Here is a 20,487-nt window from a genome sequence, read left to right on the forward strand (position 1 = left end):
ACACAGGATCTTCGTTGAGGCATGCGGGATCCTTTGCTGCAGCACGCAGGCTTCTCTCTAGTTGTGGTGTGCGGGTTTCTCGCTTCTCTAGTTGTGACAGGCGGCTCCAGAGCACATGGGCTCTGTAGTTGTGGTGCGCGGGTTCCAGAGCACGTGAGCTCTACTTGAGGCGCAAGAGCTCAGTACTTGTGGCGCCCGGGCTTAGTTGCCCCATGGCATGTGGGATCTTAGTTCCCTGACCAGAGATTGAACTCGCGTCCCCTGCATTGTAAGGCAGATTCTTTTACCGCTGGACCACCAGGGAAGTCCCTAAAGTGATATTTTAATTCTCTGCCACTTTTTGTCTCTACTTTTTTTTTTTTTTTTTCAGTACACGGGCCTCTCACTGTTGTGGCCTCTCCCGTTGTGGAGCACAGGCTCCGGACGCGCAGGCTCAGCAGCCATGGCTCACAGGCCCAGCCGCTCCGCGGCATGTGGGATCTTCCCGGACCGGGGCACAAACCCGTGTCCCCTCCATCGGCAGACGGACTCTCAACCACTGCGCCACCAGGGAAGCCCTGTCTCTACTTTTAATTGTTAAAGAAACGTTCAGAAAGTACGGAAAACTTTGGAATTAGCATCCACTGTAGTAAGAGAGGAAGCAGTATATGATGGCATGCTTCTCAAGGTGATCTAACATAATTACTGGTATACTGGTATTCAAACAAACATAAGGGATAGTGAACACAAGGGAGTCTGGGTAGGGGTGAGAAGAAGAGGGCTAATATTTGCTGCATGCCTATGTGCCAAGAAGGTATGTGCTTTACAGACTGCAGATTTAATTCTTGTATAAAATTTCAGTAATACATGAAAACATTGAGGTTCTGAGAGACAGCTGCATACTTCCCAGTTAATAAGTGATGGAGCTGGATTCAAACCTAGGTCTGACTAAAAAGCCCACACTTTTTCTATTATCTCATGTTGAATCCGGAACAAGCAGCAGTGTCTATCTGCCTTCATTTGGTCATTGCACTGTAAAGAGGCAGTGCCTGGTGGTACAAATGGCAATTGTTCTTAAGTCTTCTGATGGTAAGGGTAATGGTAAAACCTCTGCTATAGTAACAGACCAACAGGGGCACCCAGGCCTACTTTATTCCAGGCTCACTAGGTATCCAGGGGCTCAAGTTGGACGGGTCCTAAGGGCACTGCGACAGCAGATACTACTATACAAATGTACAAGTCGCACTTACTGCCTCCAGTGTGTGCCAGGAATATGCTGTGTTTTTTTATGTGAATTCTCACTTAATCTTACCAACCACCACATGAAACAGTTGCTATTGGTAGTACGAGTACTATTACCATAACTGAGGCTTAGAGAAGTCAAGCGGTACACTGAATGTACATACAGAGCCATTAATGGCCAAACTGAAACTCAACCCCAGACTGCCTAACTCCACCATCTGTGAGCTTAATGAATCTCCTATAAAGATGAGCTCCCACCAAGCTATTATAGTATGTAATTGTATTATATACATGAAATTGAGTTTGTTTTGTTTTTGTCACAAAAGATCAAGATTGTAAAGTCCTTTTATGCTCCCTGAAAAAACTGTCTTTCAGTTTGTGATTTACCCAAATGTACTGAACTACACTCAGAATTACACAGTGCTTAAGTAAGGAGGAATATTTAAGAAAGCTATTATCCTTCTTATCACAGAAAGAAGAAATACCCAGAAGTGATTAGAGGGTTTTTTTATGGTTTAAGAAGGCAAAAATTAATCTGCTGACTTACCGGGTCTTTAATTGGCCAATCTGGAAACCGGAGTGTATCACAAAGTTGTTTGAGGTAATAAATATTACAAAATAGTTCATTTTCTAGCTGTGGGTAGTTGATAACTGGGATAGGACAATATTGATAAAGTGCTCTCGTGTTACTCTGAAGACGAGGTGTGAAATCAGCAAGATGGGCAGCAATCTTCTCTATCATAAGGCGCCTACAATTAGAAAAGTCTCCAAGCATTATGAAGGCATTATTTTATTCTATTTTAAAGAAAAGATTAAGACAGGTAATCATTCAAGGTAATTAAATGGATTTTCTTCAGAATAACTTAGTTATTGGCCTAAAATGAGAGCTTGTAAGAATGTTACTCAGAGTATTCTAAACTTACTATGTAAAAACACTCCATGGATATAAACTTATTTGTAATATGATCTATAAAGAAGACCATAGAGAAAAAGGCTGACAATATCAGCCCTTCTTATTGAAAATTCAGTCATTAGAAAGTCAAATGGTATGGAATCTGCATGCATGAGGGCACAGCCACAGAATCAAGTTAGCTATCACCCCAAAGAAGCTCACTGCCTGGTCTTTATTTTAGTTAACGTAGCACAACCTGGGATCTGGCCCTCAGCTAAGGAGAAAATTGATTTGCTCAGTATACAGAGAGCTACATCTTTTAGATGAGAGACTCATATTAACTAATCTCTGGAGAAAAATATTATACAGAATAACTGTAATAAACGTATTCATGTTCCTATACATTTGTTCCCAATGAAAAATATGAATATTTTCAATATGAAATTTCAATTTTCAAATTGAAAATTTTCAATTTTCTATATGAATATTCATACAGAATATATTCAAATTGATGGCTAGCATATGCCAAGCCTGTAGGTCAACCTATCAGAGAAGCCAAATGATGACGAGCAGGTGGCATTGTGAGTATGAGTCAGCCAAAGAAGAGTGAGTAACTGACTCAGAAGATCAACTGCCATCCAGCTAAGAAGACCAAGGGGTTCTCCAGAGAGCCAGACTTGACACTGGAACCATTAACTGCCGAGTCTTTCCTGGACAGTGCCTGCCTGGACACTGACATCTGCTTCTGGGCCTCTCCTTTTTCTTGGTGGAAACAGGCTTTTCCTATGGCATTCTCCTGCTAACCTCCAGATTATGGTCAATATGTGCTGGCTAGGGAGCCCTCATTCTAAAATGATTGTGGGTATCTCTAGACTGATCCATTCCATGTGGGCATAGTTTTTAATTAGTGGGGTACAGTTCTATTTCCAAATACCCAGAAGGAGTGTCCTGATTTTATTCCTATATATCTCTTACATAGATATTAATTCATTGTCTAAAAGCACCAGTGGTAATAGGCTCCACCCTTATATAAAGCTCTATTAAGGTAACAGTAATTTTGTCAAATCATCTTAAAACAGAAAAAAGCCCTTGTCAACAGCAGTCACCTGATTTGGCACCAATGACTACTGTAGCTTTAGATTATGTAACTAGTGAAAGGAAATCTTTTCACAGAAGTCAAACCAGATGGGAAGAGGCAAAGATTCTGTGTATAAAATACAATCAGCTGGCTATTTACCTCATTTCACTGCTCCAGATTGCTTCTGGAGTATCAAATTCTCCTAAAAAAATCTCAGCAAACTTTTCAGGCTCGTAATTTTCTAAGTAACAAACCATTGCTTCTGGTAGAATGTGCCCAAGTATACTTCTCTGAAAAATATCTTGACCTTTCGTCTTAAAAAAAAAAAAAAACAAAATGTAATCAGAAACACTAAAGTTATCTTTCAGTTTTCTAATAAATGAATTGGGGTTAGAGAACATTTTAAGAAAGGAGAATAACTGGAACATACTGCTTTTATGCTTTTGAAATTTAGATGGAAAAATGGCAAAATGAGAAGTGCAAGGTGTCTGGAATAAACTGGCTTGGCATGAACTCCAAGGTGGAACTACCCGCTCTAACCCTGCAGTAGCCTTAACCTCCTCATCGGTCAGGTGTTGCCAACATTATTTAGCACAATTAGCCTTTGACCATGTATAACAGTAATGAACAACACAAGGAAGGCTCTGCAAAGATTTACATCAATTATTCTGTGTTACATTGTTGGCTGTAGTTCCCACCTGCACCTGCTTCTGTTTTCAAAAATAAGTCCAGAAAAATTGAGATCTTAAAGAGCCTATCCTCATGAAATGTGGCTAGAATTTAGATGGAGTATTTCTATACAAAGTAATTATAATTAAGTGTACTCAGAACTCCATATTCTCTGACTGGCCAAATGAAGTCAGGGTAATGTTCATATTTATCATGCTAAAATTTTAAACTCATTTCTTTACCTGATGGAAAAAATTCCTAAAGACTATGAATACTTTTCTTATTTCCTTCTAGGCAAACTGAGGATGTTTTATTCTTCTAGGATCTGACAGAGAGACAGGGGGGAAAAAACCCAGACATGGTTTTACCACTTAGTGCAAAGACAAATTAGATGATGAATATTTTCAGGCTTTTTACTAATAAAAGCCATAAACTGACTATCTGTTAAACTTTGGGGTGAAGAATTGCTTCTTCTTTAGAATACTATTATTTCATAATTCCTACATCTAGAGTTCTGCTATAAACAAATATTGTTTGGCTGTAATTCAAAATATTGTTAGGGAAAATGATGTATATAGTTTCTCATAAAATTTGAAGAAAAAGATTACATATGCATAACTTCACAGAAAAAAAGGAAAAAAAAGAATGATTAAAAGTGCCTAATGTTACATTAAGGTGGTAACAATAGGGGCAAATTTTTTAAAAACTTTATATTCTCATTTTCTGTTTGCATTAAGCTATGGAAATCATACTTCCATGGGTATCGCTTTAGTATTATTAGACTGTAGACAGATTACTTTCTAGGGCTTTACTGGCTTCTCTATAAAACATGCAGTTTTGGTCTTGTGTCTGTTGTCAGACTGGTGTGACATTCCTTGGTTAGTCTCTTAAACAGTGGTCTAGTTTTGGTTTATTCTGCTCTCAATAAAATATGAAAATCAATGTTCCATGAAAAGCCTAACAAAATTTCAAACACAATTCAGTTATGTGTTTACAATAAATATCTCTGTAAAATGCAGGTATAAAGCTACATTTTGTCAGAGCTACCTGGATAAGTCTTATCTTTTTTTTGGATTCCTACTTTTCCTCCCCAGTAAAATGGCAATAATACTTGAGAGCACCTGAAAAATTAAGTAGCTTCAAAAAAGAAACTTAGCACTTCTAACATGTTGGGATATGAACAAAAAGAAGGTGGAAGTCTTACTGAATCTGAGCTGACTATATGAGACTCAGGTATATACTGAATTATTTATGAACATTACTAATGTAAATTTTATACTAAGGGAACAAATTATATTCATAGCAATGTCAGGTTATAATTCATATCTACAATTTAATTATTAATTCTAATAGGCAACATTTATTTTCATTTTAAAAATATTAGCTTAGACTTTCTATGTGCAAGGTACCACAAGGAATGCAAAAAATAAAACAATACCTGCCCTCAAGTGCTTATAAGGAAAGGAAGGAAGGAAAATTCACAGCTAAGTAAACTTTAGTGCCAAGACAGCTTCCCCAGTATTAAGTCACGTATTCAGAGGATTAATTTGCCTTACCTCCTCTGACTTGAAAGCCTGTTTGGTATGTGTGTACTTCAAAAATCTAGGAAAAAGAAAATTACTTATCAGGTATAGGAACTGATTTAGATTTAGTAACCTTAGTTTTCTAAGACCAGATTTTTTTTAAGTATAGTTGATTTATAATGTTGTGCCAGTCTCTGCTGTACAGCAAAGTGACTCATACACATATAGACATTCTTTTTTTAATATTCTTTTCCATTATGTTTTATCAAAGGATATTGAATACAGTGCCCTGTGCTATACAGTAGGACCTTGTTGTTTAAGACCACATCTTTTATATGTAAATAAGAGCCACAAAAGGCAACTTGTAAATCTATATTCCCAAACAGTTTAATTTCTAATTAAGGCAAGAACTTAAATGAATTAGAAAAAAATTTAAATTATGGTCATACTACAGTTATGTAATAATATTAAAAAATTACTCAATTTTAAGAAAAAAGCAAAATGTAAAACTGTATATAATATGAATATAGTTAAATCTGTATGATTAAAATGCTAGATGATACAATTCTTATGTTAGATGTGGTAAAATGGTGTAATTCTGAATTTTTCCCCTATTCTTTTTTTTTTTAATTTATTTATTTTTGGCCGCGTTGGGTCTTGGTTGCTGTGCGCGGGCTTTCTCTAGCTGTGGTGAGCAGGGGCTACTCTTTGTTGCTGTGAGCAGGCTTCTCATTGCAGTGGCTTCTCTTGTTGCAGAGCATGGGCTCTAGGCACACGGCTTCAGTAGTTGTGGCACGTGTGCTCTACAGCGCAAGCTCAGCAGTTGTGGTGCACGGGCTTAGTTGCGCTGTGGCATGTGGGATCTTCCCGGACCAGGGCTCGAACCCGTGTCCCCTGCATTGGCAGGCGGATTCTTAACCACTGCGCCACCAGGGAAGTCCTCCCCTATTCTTCTAACTTTCAAATTTTCAGACATATATAAACAGCTCTTATAATGAAAAATTTAATAAATACAATGATTTGCTCACAAAAAACTAATTTAATAAATCTGTCCATGTACAATTCAAGTAATTTCAAATAGATTATCACTAGAGCTCTTACCGAGCAACAGGAAGCACATTGGAACCTGTATACATCATGATAAAGAAAAATACTCCACTAAGATAAAGTCGAGGTAACTGTGGGTTATCTTGCATAATACGATATAACAAAACTGCAACCTTCTCAACAAGGATAGGGTCAAAGGTCAGCAATAGCTAAAAAAAAACGAAATAAAATGTCTGGTTATTGGGCTGTAAAAAACTTGCAACATCACCATTCATCTTAGGTTTATGCATTTCATGTGCTGGGGTTACAGTTTCTCATAAGTAGTGTAACAAAATAAAAATCAGACTCAGTATGCTTGTCTACCAGGTTCTAAACAGATTTGAAAAATATTTTATAGCATTTAATGCAGAGATAGTAAAATATTAATAAAGAATTGATCAAAACTTATTCATAAAAAGTGCAAACATGCCTGAAGCTGCTTTGTCATGATTATAGATAAAATTATTTCCTGTGCAGGAATCTTCCTGAATGGATTTCTCTGTTAATGACAAAAGAAGAAAAAAAAAAGTAGCTACCCTTTGGGTTAGTTTCAGGTCAGTTGATTTGAAAGGAAGCATCCTCTGAAGACTATCTGAGAACTCAAAAGAGCTGAGCAAAGAACAGCTTTCAGTGAAACAGCACTAAAAAACAGATCTACAAGTGCAGGTACAAGGCAAGAGGGTAACCAAATACCAGTAGTGCCACTACCAGAAAGTACCAAGATATGTGGTTTACAGAAATCTGAGCTAGCAATACTGAAGGAACTATCTGGGATCACTGGAATGAATCTGAGCTAATAAAAAAAAGCATACAGTATTGCTATGACTAAACACCTGATAAGATAAAACTTATTAAATTTCTTTAATAAAAGTGGCATTTCAATTTCCTATAAACCCTTACTTCTGAAGAATTCCCAATTTGGAGTCAAATGCTACCAGTAAAAAATTACAATAACAAGAATAAGTACTAGCTCAGATTAGGGGTCAAAGTTCTAGATTCAGTGTATGAGACTGAATAGCCATATGTCTTTTAAGTAAGTAATTTAAATTTCTCTGTTTTTGGTGTCTTACCTATTCAACAAGGTATTTAGATTATACATAGTAAAACAGTACTATGATATACTTTACAAAAGAAAAACTGAGATATAATAACACAGGATTTTCCCTAGTGTTAATGGTGTTTGTGTTTAAGATTCGACATCACTCTAACAAAAATACGGGAATTAACAGGCAACAACCTAGAATATTTGAAATTGTGACTATATCAGAAAACCTAGGACATTCATTCACTGTATCTTAGACGACTCCAAAAATTCTGAAGCTGTATCAGATGGTAAAACTGGTGATTGCTCTTACAGTCAAATGATGTACAGTAATCCGTACCAAGCAATGTAGATAGATAATGTTCCTAAAAACCACTACAACTGCCTAACTGTGCTTAGCAAGAATAAGGCCTCCCAGAATATAGAAAATTAAGTGAAAACAAAAACAGCTTCTAAGAAATGTTTTTTTGAACTCAGTACAAAAAAAATATGGGAGGCATATACTGTTAAAAGCAGCTAGGTTTATCAATAAATTTCTTCAATCTTCCTACTTGTTCAGTTACTATTAAAAATTTTTGTTAATTAAAACAGATCTTCCCCCCAAAGTTTCATGTTACACTGACCACATCTCTTAAAATCTGTTTTTCAGTCAATCCTCCCTGGCCTGAAATTCAACCTTGCTTCTTTCCTTTCAGTTTCATAAGTCTTGGGAAAATGTTTGGGAGAGGCAGATTTTCTAGGCATGGTCCTTTCTCTACAGGAGAGAGGCCAGGATAGAGAACAAATCCCTCTCCCTGTACCACTTCACATATGCAGCTGCAAACACACATAGGCCAGGGTGGTAGTGGCTTTCAATTAAGCTCTGAAAAGAAATGCCCACAACAGAAAAGCGCACAAATGTTGAAATGCTGGTATGCTTAAATAACAGAAGTTGGGGAAAATTCTTTTAAAAGTTGATAAGGTACTGTCATATTCAGAAGCCTTTTTCATTACCAGTGACTTTCACTATTGGTGAATGTAAAAATATACTGAGTAACTCTCCTCTCCCTTTTCACACCAATGTACAACTGAGAGATACAAATGGCACAAGTTACTGACATATTTTAAAGCCACACCATGTGTGGTTAATATAAAAAAATTAGATTTGACAGAATAATCTATAGACAGGAGAGAAACAGTGACCTGACATCTCTGCGACCTGACTTAGGGCTCATCTGGAGTTTAAGTAGCTTAATTCCCAAAGAGCAGAATAACAATAAGAAAGAAAGAAAAGATACTTAGTATATCCTACATAATTTCAACTCAATGCTTTGGATTAGTTGTTATCCATGATAACATATAACTGAGAAGACTCAAATACTCTGAGGCAAGCTGACAAGACTGCTGTAACTATTTCTTAAGATATAACCCACCATGCCCACATCTGTGGGATGCTGGTGTGCTTCCCAGTACCCCTAACAACACCAACATGCACCACAAACTGTCACCTTTCAGTTATTACAATGTTGTGATTTTAAGAACAGATAATAAATAAAACCTTATGAGAATAATTCTGGAGCATGGAAGCTTCCCATGTCTAGGCTCTTGGATACACAACCTTCCACAGTATATTCAGAATATCAACTCAATTAGGAGTAAGTGAGGTAAGTATAATTCAGGCCTTTTGAAAATGGAACATACTACAATAAGACAAAGACTGGGGCTCACAATAAACTTAAATAAGGGAAAATGATTCTTAAAATATTGTTCCTAGTTTATAACATAAAAGTAACTTACCTGAATAATATGGGGAAGGCAAGCATTGTCTGACAGCAGCCTTTTCACTCTAGGTAAAGGTCGAATGATGGCATTATCTTGATCCCTAGAAAAACATTTTTTTATGGTCAACATTTAATATATTTATTAAAATTTGTATGTTCAGAGCATATGACATTCTACTAGGCATGAAGCATGTTACCTTACATTTTTGTTAATGAAGACTAAGCTCTCATACAGCTGGGAACATGATTAGGTATTTTGGTTTAAATCTATTTGGCTGCTTAATATGACTTCATTTCCTTCCAAAAGATTTCCTTGAAAAACAGTACCCTAGAACAGCCAGAGACTCTTATTTATTATTTAAACTTGGTGTTTTCCAACACACTGTCAGTGGATATTCCCCCCAAAGGGCATATCAAACTTTTTCAATAAATGTAAACCTTAATTTAACTACTCTCAGTATTTTCCAAGTGTAGCCTCAATTTTAGTGCTACATTACTTCTAAATACTAATTGTATGTTTTTAAGCCTGATCTGAATTTTAAAGAGAACTGGAACTATAAAAGCCTCAAATGCTATAAAATTAACAATTACTCATTAAATTCCATCACAAAGTATCTTTACTATAGTAATAAAACAAGATGATATATATGCAAATTTTGATTGAAAAGTTTGAAAGATTGAAAAGTTCCATGCAAGGGTTATAATTATGACTATCACTGGATAACAAAGTCTCACCTTCACTAGTCAAGCGGGGCAAGATGTGGGCCTAGACTCATGTTCTTAAACCAGGAGAGGCTAACCTGACAGATCAGGAGCAGTCACTAGGCACTCACCACTGGTCTATGGACCACAGAGTGTTCACTTCAAAACTTTCATACCTGATTCAATGAATATGACAATTGTTACTGTTGCCAGAGAGCTGCTAGTAAGCCTCAATTTTGTAACATTATTTGAAGTTTCCCAGAGAAAGTTGCTTTTTAGCTTACTTTATCAATAAAATTTGCAAATTATTTCTTTATATCTTGCTTCAAAAAGCTCCAAAATCCAAAGCAGCATTCCCCCAAAGCCACAAATAGAAAACCTTTGCTCTAAGTCACTAGAACAATCCCATGCCTTAGCAAGCACCCATACAAATGGGGAGAACAAGATGTTTTAGAGTCCTTGTTAACCACGGAAATGTTCAATTACATTTTACCTGCTTGGAAAATATCCACACATTGTGATCAACATGTTCAATATAAGGGTAGCAAGGTCAGTTTCATTTAGTACAGCCTGTCCACTGGCTAACAGACACCACTTAAGCTGGGGTATTGCCTGAAGTGGTCGCCATCCATCCATGCCTTGAGCCCAGCATCTGGTTTTTGCATTTAACATTCCTTTGGTCCACAATTCTTGCATCTAAATGAATGGAAGGCATCATTATTACAAGCAGACCAAACAAAATGAAAAGGTTTGCTAATGTTTTCTATTTTACAGAAAATATAAACTGAACTATGAAATACACATACAAATTCACTATTAGAAAGCAAAAGACTTCTGTTGACAGGCCTTCAGGAACTCAAATTTGGCTGCTAATATCAGAGAATAACCATTTAGTTGGCCAAACTGCAGAGCATAAGGAACACTGGAAAGAATAAACACCATAGGCAGAGTATAAAGCAACCAAATTATATATAAGTGGAAGGCTGGTCTTCTATAAAACTATCTTTGACTAAATTCCGACTGAGCCTGGGAAGCCAAGAATTGGAAGCCAAGTTGGCAGGACCAAACATCACCAGATGTTAATTAAGATGGAAGTTGCCCTTGGAGTGTATAGGCAATTTTCAATGAATTTAAGACTGTATATTAAAACTTACCTGTTCATACCATAAAGGAGCATTATAGCTTAACATAATTATTATACAAAAGTCATTAAAAACCTGAGTGCTACTTCCATAACTTTTATTTTTAATTTTTAAAATTATTTTTAATTGAAGTATAGTTGTTTATAATGTGTTAATTTCTGCTATACTGCAAAGTGATTCAGTTATACATATATACATTCTTTTTATATTCTTTTCCATTATGGTTTATCCCAGAACATTGAATATAGTTTCCTGTGCTATACAGTAGGACCTTGTTTATCCATTCTACATATACTAGTTTGCATCTGATAATGCCAAACTCCCACTCCAACCCTCCCCTCATTCCCCCTCCCCCTTGGCAATTACAAGTCTGTTTTCTATGCCTGTGAATCTGTTTCTGTTTCATAAATAAGTTCATTTATATCATATTTTAGATTCCACATATAAGTGATATCATACGGTATCTTTCTCTTTCTGACTTACTTCACTTAGTATGAACTTCACTTAGTATGATAATCTCTAGTTGCATCCATGTTGCTGCAAATGACATTATTTTGTTCTTTTTTATGGCTGAGTAATATTCCATTGTATATATGTACCACATCTACTTTATCCATTCAACTGTCGGTGGACATTTAGGTTGTTTCCATGTCTTGGCTATTGTGAATAGTGCTGCTATAAACATAGGGGTGCACATATCTATTTGAATTATAGTTTTGTCCAGATATATGCCCAGGAGTGGGACTGCTGGATCATACAGCAACTCTGTTTTTAGTTTTTTGAGGAACCTCCACACTGTTTTCCACAGTGGCTGTACCAGCTTACATTCCCACCAACAGTGCAGGAGTGTTCCCTTTTCTCCACACCCTCTCTAGCAAATGTTATTTGTAGACTTTTTAATGATGGCCGTTCTGACTGGTATGAAGTGGTATCTCATTGCAGTTTTGATTTGTATTTCTCTAATAATTAGCAGTGTCATAACAATAGCTTTTAACCAGTAAGATTTGAAGACATGATTTTGTGTGTATGTGTGTCTAGAAATACAAGTCATCTCATCCTTTATGTGGAAATAGAATGGCAGAGTCCTTGGAGCTGATGACAGTAAATCAAATCATAGATTTAAAATATTCCACATCTCTATATGTGCTATCAGGAGGATATAAAAAATGACTAAGACTTCCATGAAAAGTTTCTCCTAAACACATACCTCATGAAATCCATATGGGCCACTCCTTTCTTTGTCTGCATTGCCAAAGTACCATTCCTTTTCACTCTCTCTTTTCATATCTGGAGCAGCTTCGATTACATTGCTCTAAGTTTTAAAAATATTTAGTTATTTTTCAAGGCAGAAATCTAAGGGGGCAGATGTCATAAAAAGTTGTACAGTACTAATTTCTTGAGTTTATATTTCTTTAGAAATCCATCTAAAATTTTAAGTGACCCAATTTTAAGAGTTAAGGATTAGATGCCTATACTAATAGTCCAAAAATGCTACTTCCTTGTTATGCATTTGAAGTAAACAGTTTCCTAAATTCACTTGGCAATCTAAGCTAAACTCAAAGGCATCTATATTCCAGATGGTCATTAATAAATTCTCAGGACACTAAAATTTTCGTAGCAAAGAATACTGCAAATAGCTATATAATCAAACATATGCCATTAACCAAAACCACAATGCTCAAAAATACTAAAGTTCTTTTGAAAGAAAAAAACTCACTCCAACTAAAAGTTTCAATAAATACCTGAGATCAAAGAGTTAAAATGCTAACAGGAAAGTTTTTAGTGGTTTTAAACACTTACTTTCAATTTACTACCCTCATGACAGATAATTCCTATAATTTCATATATCGATGTTTATAAGAATCTAGGATAGAATTTTTATGTACTTAGTATATTTTATTAAAACATGATTTTAAATACCCTCATTACCATCAGCTTTCAGTTAGATTCATATAGACAGCTATAGGAAAGTGGTTAAGAGCACAGACTTCCGAGTTCTAACTCTGGCTCTGTCCTTTATTAGGTGACCCTGGACAACAAACTTAGTCTCTCTGTTCCTCACTTTCCTCATCTGTAAAATGGGAGGGCTGTTGTGGGGTTTAAAGAGTTAATATATTATGTGGACCAGAACAGTACCTGGTACACTATAATACGATGCAAGCATTATGATTACTATTATTTGTACCTGATAATAGAAAATGCCATGTCCTAATATTCAGATAGCACTGTTGTACACAATTCTGCCAAAACATGACACATCTCCTCAAACAAGGAGATTAAACAAAAATTTAACATTAACACCAATGAGCCAAGTATAGATCCCTTCTGTAAGTTAGGTATCAGAAGAGGCCTTTAGGTAGAGACCTGCAGCTCTGTCCTCTTACTGGCTGGTTTCAATAAGGCCTCCAGATTCCTCAAGGCAAAGTATACTCTCAGTGGATGTCAATGCTGAATGTTCTAGTTACATAACTGATGGATTCAGTTTAAATCCTAAAGGACATACTGCCTCAAAATAAGCCACATTAGAGATGCAGTTACTTTAAAAGACAAAAGAGACATCAGAAAAATAAAACTGGATCATCATTGTCCATTTTGGTTATTTCACTTTTTGTGTGTGTGACTTAATCTCCCAGGCATTAGTACTATCATAGTTATTAGAGAAGGAGATTCACGGCCAGACACCCTGACATATTTTCAGATTTGTATGATTCTTTTGATCCTAAATTTGTACTCAAAGAATGTTAAACTTATAAAATCTAGATAAGCATACATACTTGCAGTGGTACTGTAGCTCGGTTTACATGGAGATGTGCAAGGGTAAGCAAGTCCACAAGGATTCTAATTCCATTTGAATCCATGAGGTCCTTAACATTTTTCTGAAAGACAGAAACATGTTTACATAATTTAAAATCTTTCTCTCCAATAGATATTACTACCTAAAAGGCTCTCAAAGAAGAGAATATTTGGAATCTCTTTGGAAAAACTGGCACATAACTGGTATTACTCAGTATTTTCAGGATTTTGTGTTCAAGGAAGTATAAATTTAGATAAAAATTAAAAAGGCAAAACTATACTACAGAGAGATCATATAAATAATTTTTACTTGGGCTTCCCTGGTGGTGCAGTGGTTAAGAATCTGCCAGCCAATGCAGGGGATACAGGTTCAAGCCCTGGTCTGGGAAGATCCCACATGCTGCGGAGCAACTAAGCTCATGCGCCACAACTACTGAGTCTGCGCTCTAGAGCCCATGAGCCACAGCTACTGAGCCCACGTGCCACAACTACTGAAGCCTGCACGCCTATAGCCCATGCTCCCCAACAAGGGAAGCCACCACAATGAGAAGCCCACACACTGTAACGAAGAGTAGCCCCTGCTTGCCACAAATAGAGAAAGCCCATGCGCAGCAATGAAGACCCAATGCAGCCGAAAATTAATTAATTAATTAATTTAATTAATTAAAAAAGAATAAAAAGAATTTTTACTTAAATATATTCTGAGCAAAACAAAATAAAATAAAAATAAACAAATTAAAGCCTGGCGGGAATAACACCCAGGATAAACTCTCTGGCTCTACAATTATCCTGCATTTTTCCAATGTCTTTTTGTTAATAAATATTCTGTACTCAGAAATAGAATCCAGTACATTAAAAAACTTTTTAAAGTTCCAGTTTGTTTTTGTAAGCAAGATAAAAACTGGTAATTTCTTAGAAGTTTGTAAGAGATTATAATTCAAATTAAATTTTCCTAGGGCTTACTCATTTTATTTCATTTAAAAACATCTGCATTATTTACTAAAAGTGAGAATAAAATTAAGCAAGTCAGTGTTGGTTTCAAAAATGAATATTTGGCAAAAACTTTTCCCTTCAAGAGTTGAGAGCAAAAGGAGAAGATAAGAACCATGTCTTGATAATTAAGTCAAACTGTAATCATTTACTTTGTTACATACATGTGACTTAACTTGGAAATAATAGCATATTTATGCAAAATACTGTACCTTATTAAGGATCAATTTGTTAAGGAAGAGGATCAACCTATCTCGTTCAAGTTTATCTGTGCACTATTGAAATAAATGAGAATTTAGTCAGAAGTAAATAGAAACAGAAATTAAGACATTACCATCACTGGACAAAATCAACCAACAGCCAAAAAGAAATAAAGTCATCTTGTAAACAAAGAAAATCAGAGAAAACTGTCAATTATTGCAATTCCTCAATGTCTTACATTCTCTGCAATTTGATAAACCTTATTTAATTTCCCTAGAAAGGCAGATATTTTAAGTCACAAACAGATTAATACATAGCTTTAAGAATGTACATAAAAATTGAAGTAAATGAAAGAATTGGCCCAAATGATACTCCCAAGTTAAAAATTCTGAAGAATTGGTAAGTGATGTTTCACATAAATCACATCATCATGAACAAAAGAAGGAAAAAATGTAACTGCCTAAAATACACATGCTATGCCACAAGTACTCAGTTCACTGGAGTAAGAGTGAATTAGAATTCAATAGAGAAATCTCGTGTAACAGCAAAAAATAAGGGTTTTCATCTGGTTACTTCCTGGGTGTGTTTTGTAAACTTATTCAGAACCAGTTTTCTAATCCACAAAGCATGACTGACAGTTAAGGCAATTATAGCAAGCACTGATGACCATTTTAAAAATTGGTGAAATGATTCTGTCAGTTCACTGAAATTTAAATTGTTAAATGTAAGAGGAATGTAAATACAAATGAAAGAATAAAGTGTATACAGGTAAGGAACACTCAAATTTGAGCTGCATAATGGATGAATTGATCTGTTTGTTCTTCTCCCACCTTGCTGAAATGTTCAATGACAAACTTTATTAAATTAAAAAAAAAACAACCCCCCCCCACCAAAAAACTGTGCTAACTCAAGGTTCCCCTTCTTTATCATTGTAGTCCTAAAAAGTTCTATTTTCACACTCTGAAGTTTAGTGTGCTAGCATCATTTAAGATTTTTCCAAAATGTCCATTGCAAAAGAACATTCAACTCTAAAAGTCACTATTTCTTTTACACACCTGTCCAGCTCATCCATACTTAAATTAAAGATTGGCAAATAGGTCACTAAAGATGTTCAAAAGCAGCAACTGAAAAAAATAAACCAACATGGACAAACGCTAACCCATTAGTCATTTTCCTGTTCATCTAACTTTTATTTAAAGAAGTATAATGTAAATTACAGAAAAACTCATGTAGAAAGTTATGGCAGCAACGTGATCAAACAGAACTTAAATTTAGCTTTGAAAATTTAACATATACTCCAATGACACTATCAAGTAGCAGTTATTTTTTAATGATATCCTTACCCTCTCTAACATTCCAATGATATATCTTGTATCTGTAAAAGGTCCTATTTCTTCATGACATCTGCCATAAACAATAGCAAGGGCTTGTAAACATAAACACTTCATGTTTACTTTTGGGGTGAGCAGGAAACGATGATAAAGCTCATTGAAAAATTCATACCTAGATTAAAAAAAAAGTTCACAATAGAATTAGCCATGAAACCAACAGTGAAAACAAACATAACAAGATATGAAGAGTAGCTTACGATCTCTTAATTGATCCACTGTCTTCACTCTCATCTTCCTCCAATAGTAATCTCAGGTAATAATCTCCTATTTTGATTTCCTCTGCCAAGCACTCATATTTAACCTTTATTAATAAAAGCAAATTACATTATTTTAGTTTACAATACTTTTATTGGCAATTTTCACATAATCACTTCTTAAATCCTTTCTGTTCAGAGTGTTTTTCTTTTCTTGATGAGACAGCCTTTAACAAAAAAGTTTGTCATTTCTTAAAATATCTGGTAATTCATTAGTTAAATGTCAAGAGTCAGAATTACACACTAATTTTATGAATGTAAAACTTGCTGATAAAAACTGTCACAAGACTATATGGTGTCCATGAAGACTTAAGGGAAGAAAACGCTAAAAACACCATTAAAGGATAACGTGCTTCCTTCCCTTCTCAGCTGGCTACAATCTAGCAAGAAGTAAATGATCCCACACTACACACAGTTTGCCAAACTCACACAAGGCACTTCAGGTCTTCCCTGATCTCCCAACACATCAACTACGTTTTATGGTACATTTTTATACAGTATGTACTCTCTGTATGTACAATTACTCCAGGTTACACACTGGAAGTGATATGTGAGGGAGTAGCCCCTGATTGGGAACTGGGGTTTGTCTCAAGCAAAGATTTGCAAGCAGCTGTAAAAAGGAATTTCTTGACTAGATTATCAAAACTCTTTCCAAAGCCTAAAACGGCTGTTTTCTAAAAATATAAACTATACAAAATCAAATATATATGTATATCCATTTCATTTTTTTCCTATAAATTCTGAGTTTTAATTTGTTCAACTCCATTTATTAAGAATATAAGGTATGTGCCGTGCACTGTTCTAGTCATCAGGGATATAGCATTAAGCAAACGTAAAAAGTTCTATCCTTACAGACGTAGCAGATAAAAAAGTAAAATACATATGGTAGTTGGATGACAGTAAGTGCTATGGAGTAAAATAAAGCGGGGAGGGGGGGAAGAGAGAGAGAGAGAAAGAGCGTGTAAGTGTGTGTGTATGAAGAGGGCTATTTTTTAAACAGGGTGGCCAGATGTGTGTGTGTGTGTGTGAGAAAAGGGCTATATTTTTAAACAGGGTGGCCAGGTGTGTGTGTGTGTGTGTGTGTGTGAGAGAGAGAGAGAGAGAGAGAGAGAGAGAGAGAGAGAGAGAGAGAGGGAGAGAGAGAAGGGCTATATTTTTAAACAGGGTGGCCAGGGAAGGCCCACTCAGATGACAACCTTCGGGAAAAGAACTGAAGAAAATGAGGCTCTCTGTAGAAAAGAGTATTTTAGGCAGAAGGAACGTCAAGTAGAAAGACCTTGAATTAAGAACATGAATTTGGTGTTTTCAGGGAAGCCAGTGTGGCTACAGGCAATGGTGAGAATATTAGGAGATGAGATCAAAGAAACAATGGTTGGATTTAGGGGCTACAGATCTTGCCTTGTAAGTTATTTTAAAGACCCAGGCTTTTTACTAAGTGAGTTGGGAAGCAATAAGAGCACCAGGGAGGGCTTGGAGCAGAGAAGCAACAAGATCTACTTACATTATAACAAGATCACACTGCTACTATGTTGATAACAGATTACAGAAAGGCAATGGTGGAAGCAGGGAAACTGCTACAATCCCATAGAGAGAAGAGGGCTGGGTTCTGGGTAAATTTTCAAGGTGCACTGAATAGGACTTGCTGACAAACCGAATTTGGGGCATAAGAAAAAAAGATGATGTCAAAGGTTTTGACTAGAAAATAAGGAATAGCCATTATCTAAGATCAGAAAGACTGAAAGTGAAGTAGGTTTGAGGGAAGAACCAGAGCAGAGTTTTACAGCGAAGTTCTAGAAGCTTATTAGATATCCAATTTATAAGGTAAAAGTATGAAGTCTAGGAAAGAAAGTCTAAGCAGGAGATAAAAATCTTGAAGCCATCAGCAAATAAAAAACATTTAAGCCATGAGAATGGATGAGATAACTGAGGCAATAAATATAAATGAAAAGAAGCCCAAGAACTGGTCCTTCAGGGTCAACCAGCATTTAGCAGTTGGGGCAATAAGGAAAAATGAGCAAAGGAGGAGGAATGGACAGTGAAGGAGAAAATCCCAGAGAATACAGACTCCCAAAACCGAAGTAAAGAAAGTTTTCACAAAGAGGTGGGAATGAGCAAAAACAAATCATTAACATGTTTAAGAAATGCAGTTGGGTTAAACAGCAAAGCCGGCAGGGTCACAAACATGCTCAAATTTACACCTGTAATAAAAATTTACACACACACACAAGATTATCTACCACCAACATGTTTCTTGTTCTTACTTTGTCATTCTTCACATCAGTATTTTAATTAAGCAGCAAAAAAATGGCTACATTCAGAATCAAATTACCACGAAAAGTCTATTAAGCTAAAAGAAATAAGAACAGGCTATGTTTCAATAAAGAATTTAAAGGGGAAAAAAAGCAAGGAACAGATCTAGAATGCATAGGATCAAATTTATTGACTCCTACATGATTTTCACATACAAAGCTGAGGTACTAAACAAAATTAATTTTTCATTTGTCTCAGGCAAAGTGAAAGTTTTCTAATATTTCCTTCATAAAATTATGAGTGAAAGGTAAAGATATATGTCAAACAACTACAAATTAAAAAAAAAAGAAAAACTCCAAAACTAATACATGCTTCAAAAAAAAACTACTATACTACGAAAATTAAAATTTACCTCAAATTCATGGTGGTTCCAGGAGATCACGTTAGCACTACCAAGCTCTCTATCAATATTAAATGCTCTCATTTCAGATTCAAGACTATCTCTCAATTCTTCTCGTGTTTTGAAATTCCAAATTAAGTTTGACCTGGCATGGTCCTGACCAAACCTAGATACACATGTAATCAGAAAATAGTGGGAAGCAATAAACAGTTTTAAAAATCTATAAATCTCCCCTACTACAACTTATAATAAGTAACAAAACAGTGGAATTAATTAACTTTAGCAAGCATAGAAAGAAAATAAAATCTACTGTGTAAAGTAAGTATAGTAAAAGGTTAATGGTAGAATTTTAGTCACAGGTATATAGGTGCTCATTGTAAAATTCTTTCACCTTTTCTGTATGTTTAAAAGTTTTCATTATAAAATGGGGGAAAAAAATGAAGCCAAACTATAAGACAAATCTGTGTGGATTTTAAAACAAGGAACTGATATTTCAATTTTAATATTTATTGCTAATATAAATTCTAGTCAGAAAAGAATTACAAACAGATATCAAATTACATATTGGGGATAAGAATTTCTGGATAATTGAGTATGAAATGTGTGGGATGAGCAACATTCTAGATTAGAACCTTACAAACTACCCAAGAAAAAATACTGCTAAACTGTCAAGCTCTGATTGATATTTTCAAAATACCTTCCTTTTATTCATGAAATTATTTAACTATCATAATAAATTTGAATTCAAGTCTAAACTGGGGTGGGTGGGCTTTATACCCATTCACTTTCAAACTGCAATCCTTCTAAAAAGTCTGATGCCAGAATTCCAAGGGAATTCTAGGGAGGACAACACAACTGAGGGATTCCAGAGGAAGAAAACCAAGGCATATTCTTAAGGCTGTATTATATATATACTACACTTTTAAAGTACTGTGGGAAGTTCCCAAAGCACATATTTTCCCTTATTAACCAAGGTATAATCAATAGGTCAGCTTCCAGACTGAGTATTGTGAGTTATCTCAAAAAAGTTTTTGCAAACTGCCCAGAATGTTCCAAAGTCCTTCTATGTGTGTATGACTGGGGGAGGGGGGAG

General features: G+C 35.5%; 1 protein-coding gene across 4 annotated transcripts in view; it reads right to left on the reverse strand.

Moving 5' to 3' along the window:
• DNAJC13 (DnaJ heat shock protein family (Hsp40) member C13) overlaps positions 1 to 20,487 on the reverse strand; it is a 122,653-nt gene that overhangs the window by 47,714 nt on the left and 54,452 nt on the right. For all 4 annotated transcript variants that reach the window (XM_029214355.1, XM_029214354.1, XM_029214352.1 and 1 more), the window contains 12 exons: positions 19,407 to 19,560; positions 16,688 to 16,791; positions 16,443 to 16,602; positions 15,111 to 15,173; positions 13,890 to 13,991; positions 12,323 to 12,427; positions 10,467 to 10,669; positions 9,288 to 9,372; positions 6,485 to 6,639; positions 5,417 to 5,462; positions 3,351 to 3,505; positions 1,769 to 1,970 (listed from right to left, as the gene is read on the reverse strand). In XM_029214355.1, coding sequence (XP_029070188.1) covers positions 1,769 to 1,970; positions 3,351 to 3,505; positions 5,417 to 5,462; positions 6,485 to 6,639; positions 9,288 to 9,372; positions 10,467 to 10,669; positions 12,323 to 12,427; positions 13,890 to 13,991; positions 15,111 to 15,173; positions 16,443 to 16,602; positions 16,688 to 16,791; positions 19,407 to 19,560 — 1,534 coding nt within the window. The remainder of the gene's footprint in view (positions 1 to 1,768; positions 1,971 to 3,350; positions 3,506 to 5,416; positions 5,463 to 6,484; positions 6,640 to 9,287; positions 9,373 to 10,466; positions 10,670 to 12,322; positions 12,428 to 13,889; positions 13,992 to 15,110; positions 15,174 to 16,442; positions 16,603 to 16,687; positions 16,792 to 19,406; positions 19,561 to 20,487) is intronic.

This window comes from Monodon monoceros, unplaced genomic scaffold (genome assembly GCF_005190385.1).
Source record: "Monodon monoceros isolate NGI ecotype Baffin Bay Population unplaced genomic scaffold, NGI_Narwhal_1 Super_Scaffold_11, whole genome shotgun sequence".
In the NCBI taxonomy this organism is placed as follows: domain Eukaryota; kingdom Metazoa; phylum Chordata; class Mammalia; order Artiodactyla; family Monodontidae; genus Monodon; species Monodon monoceros.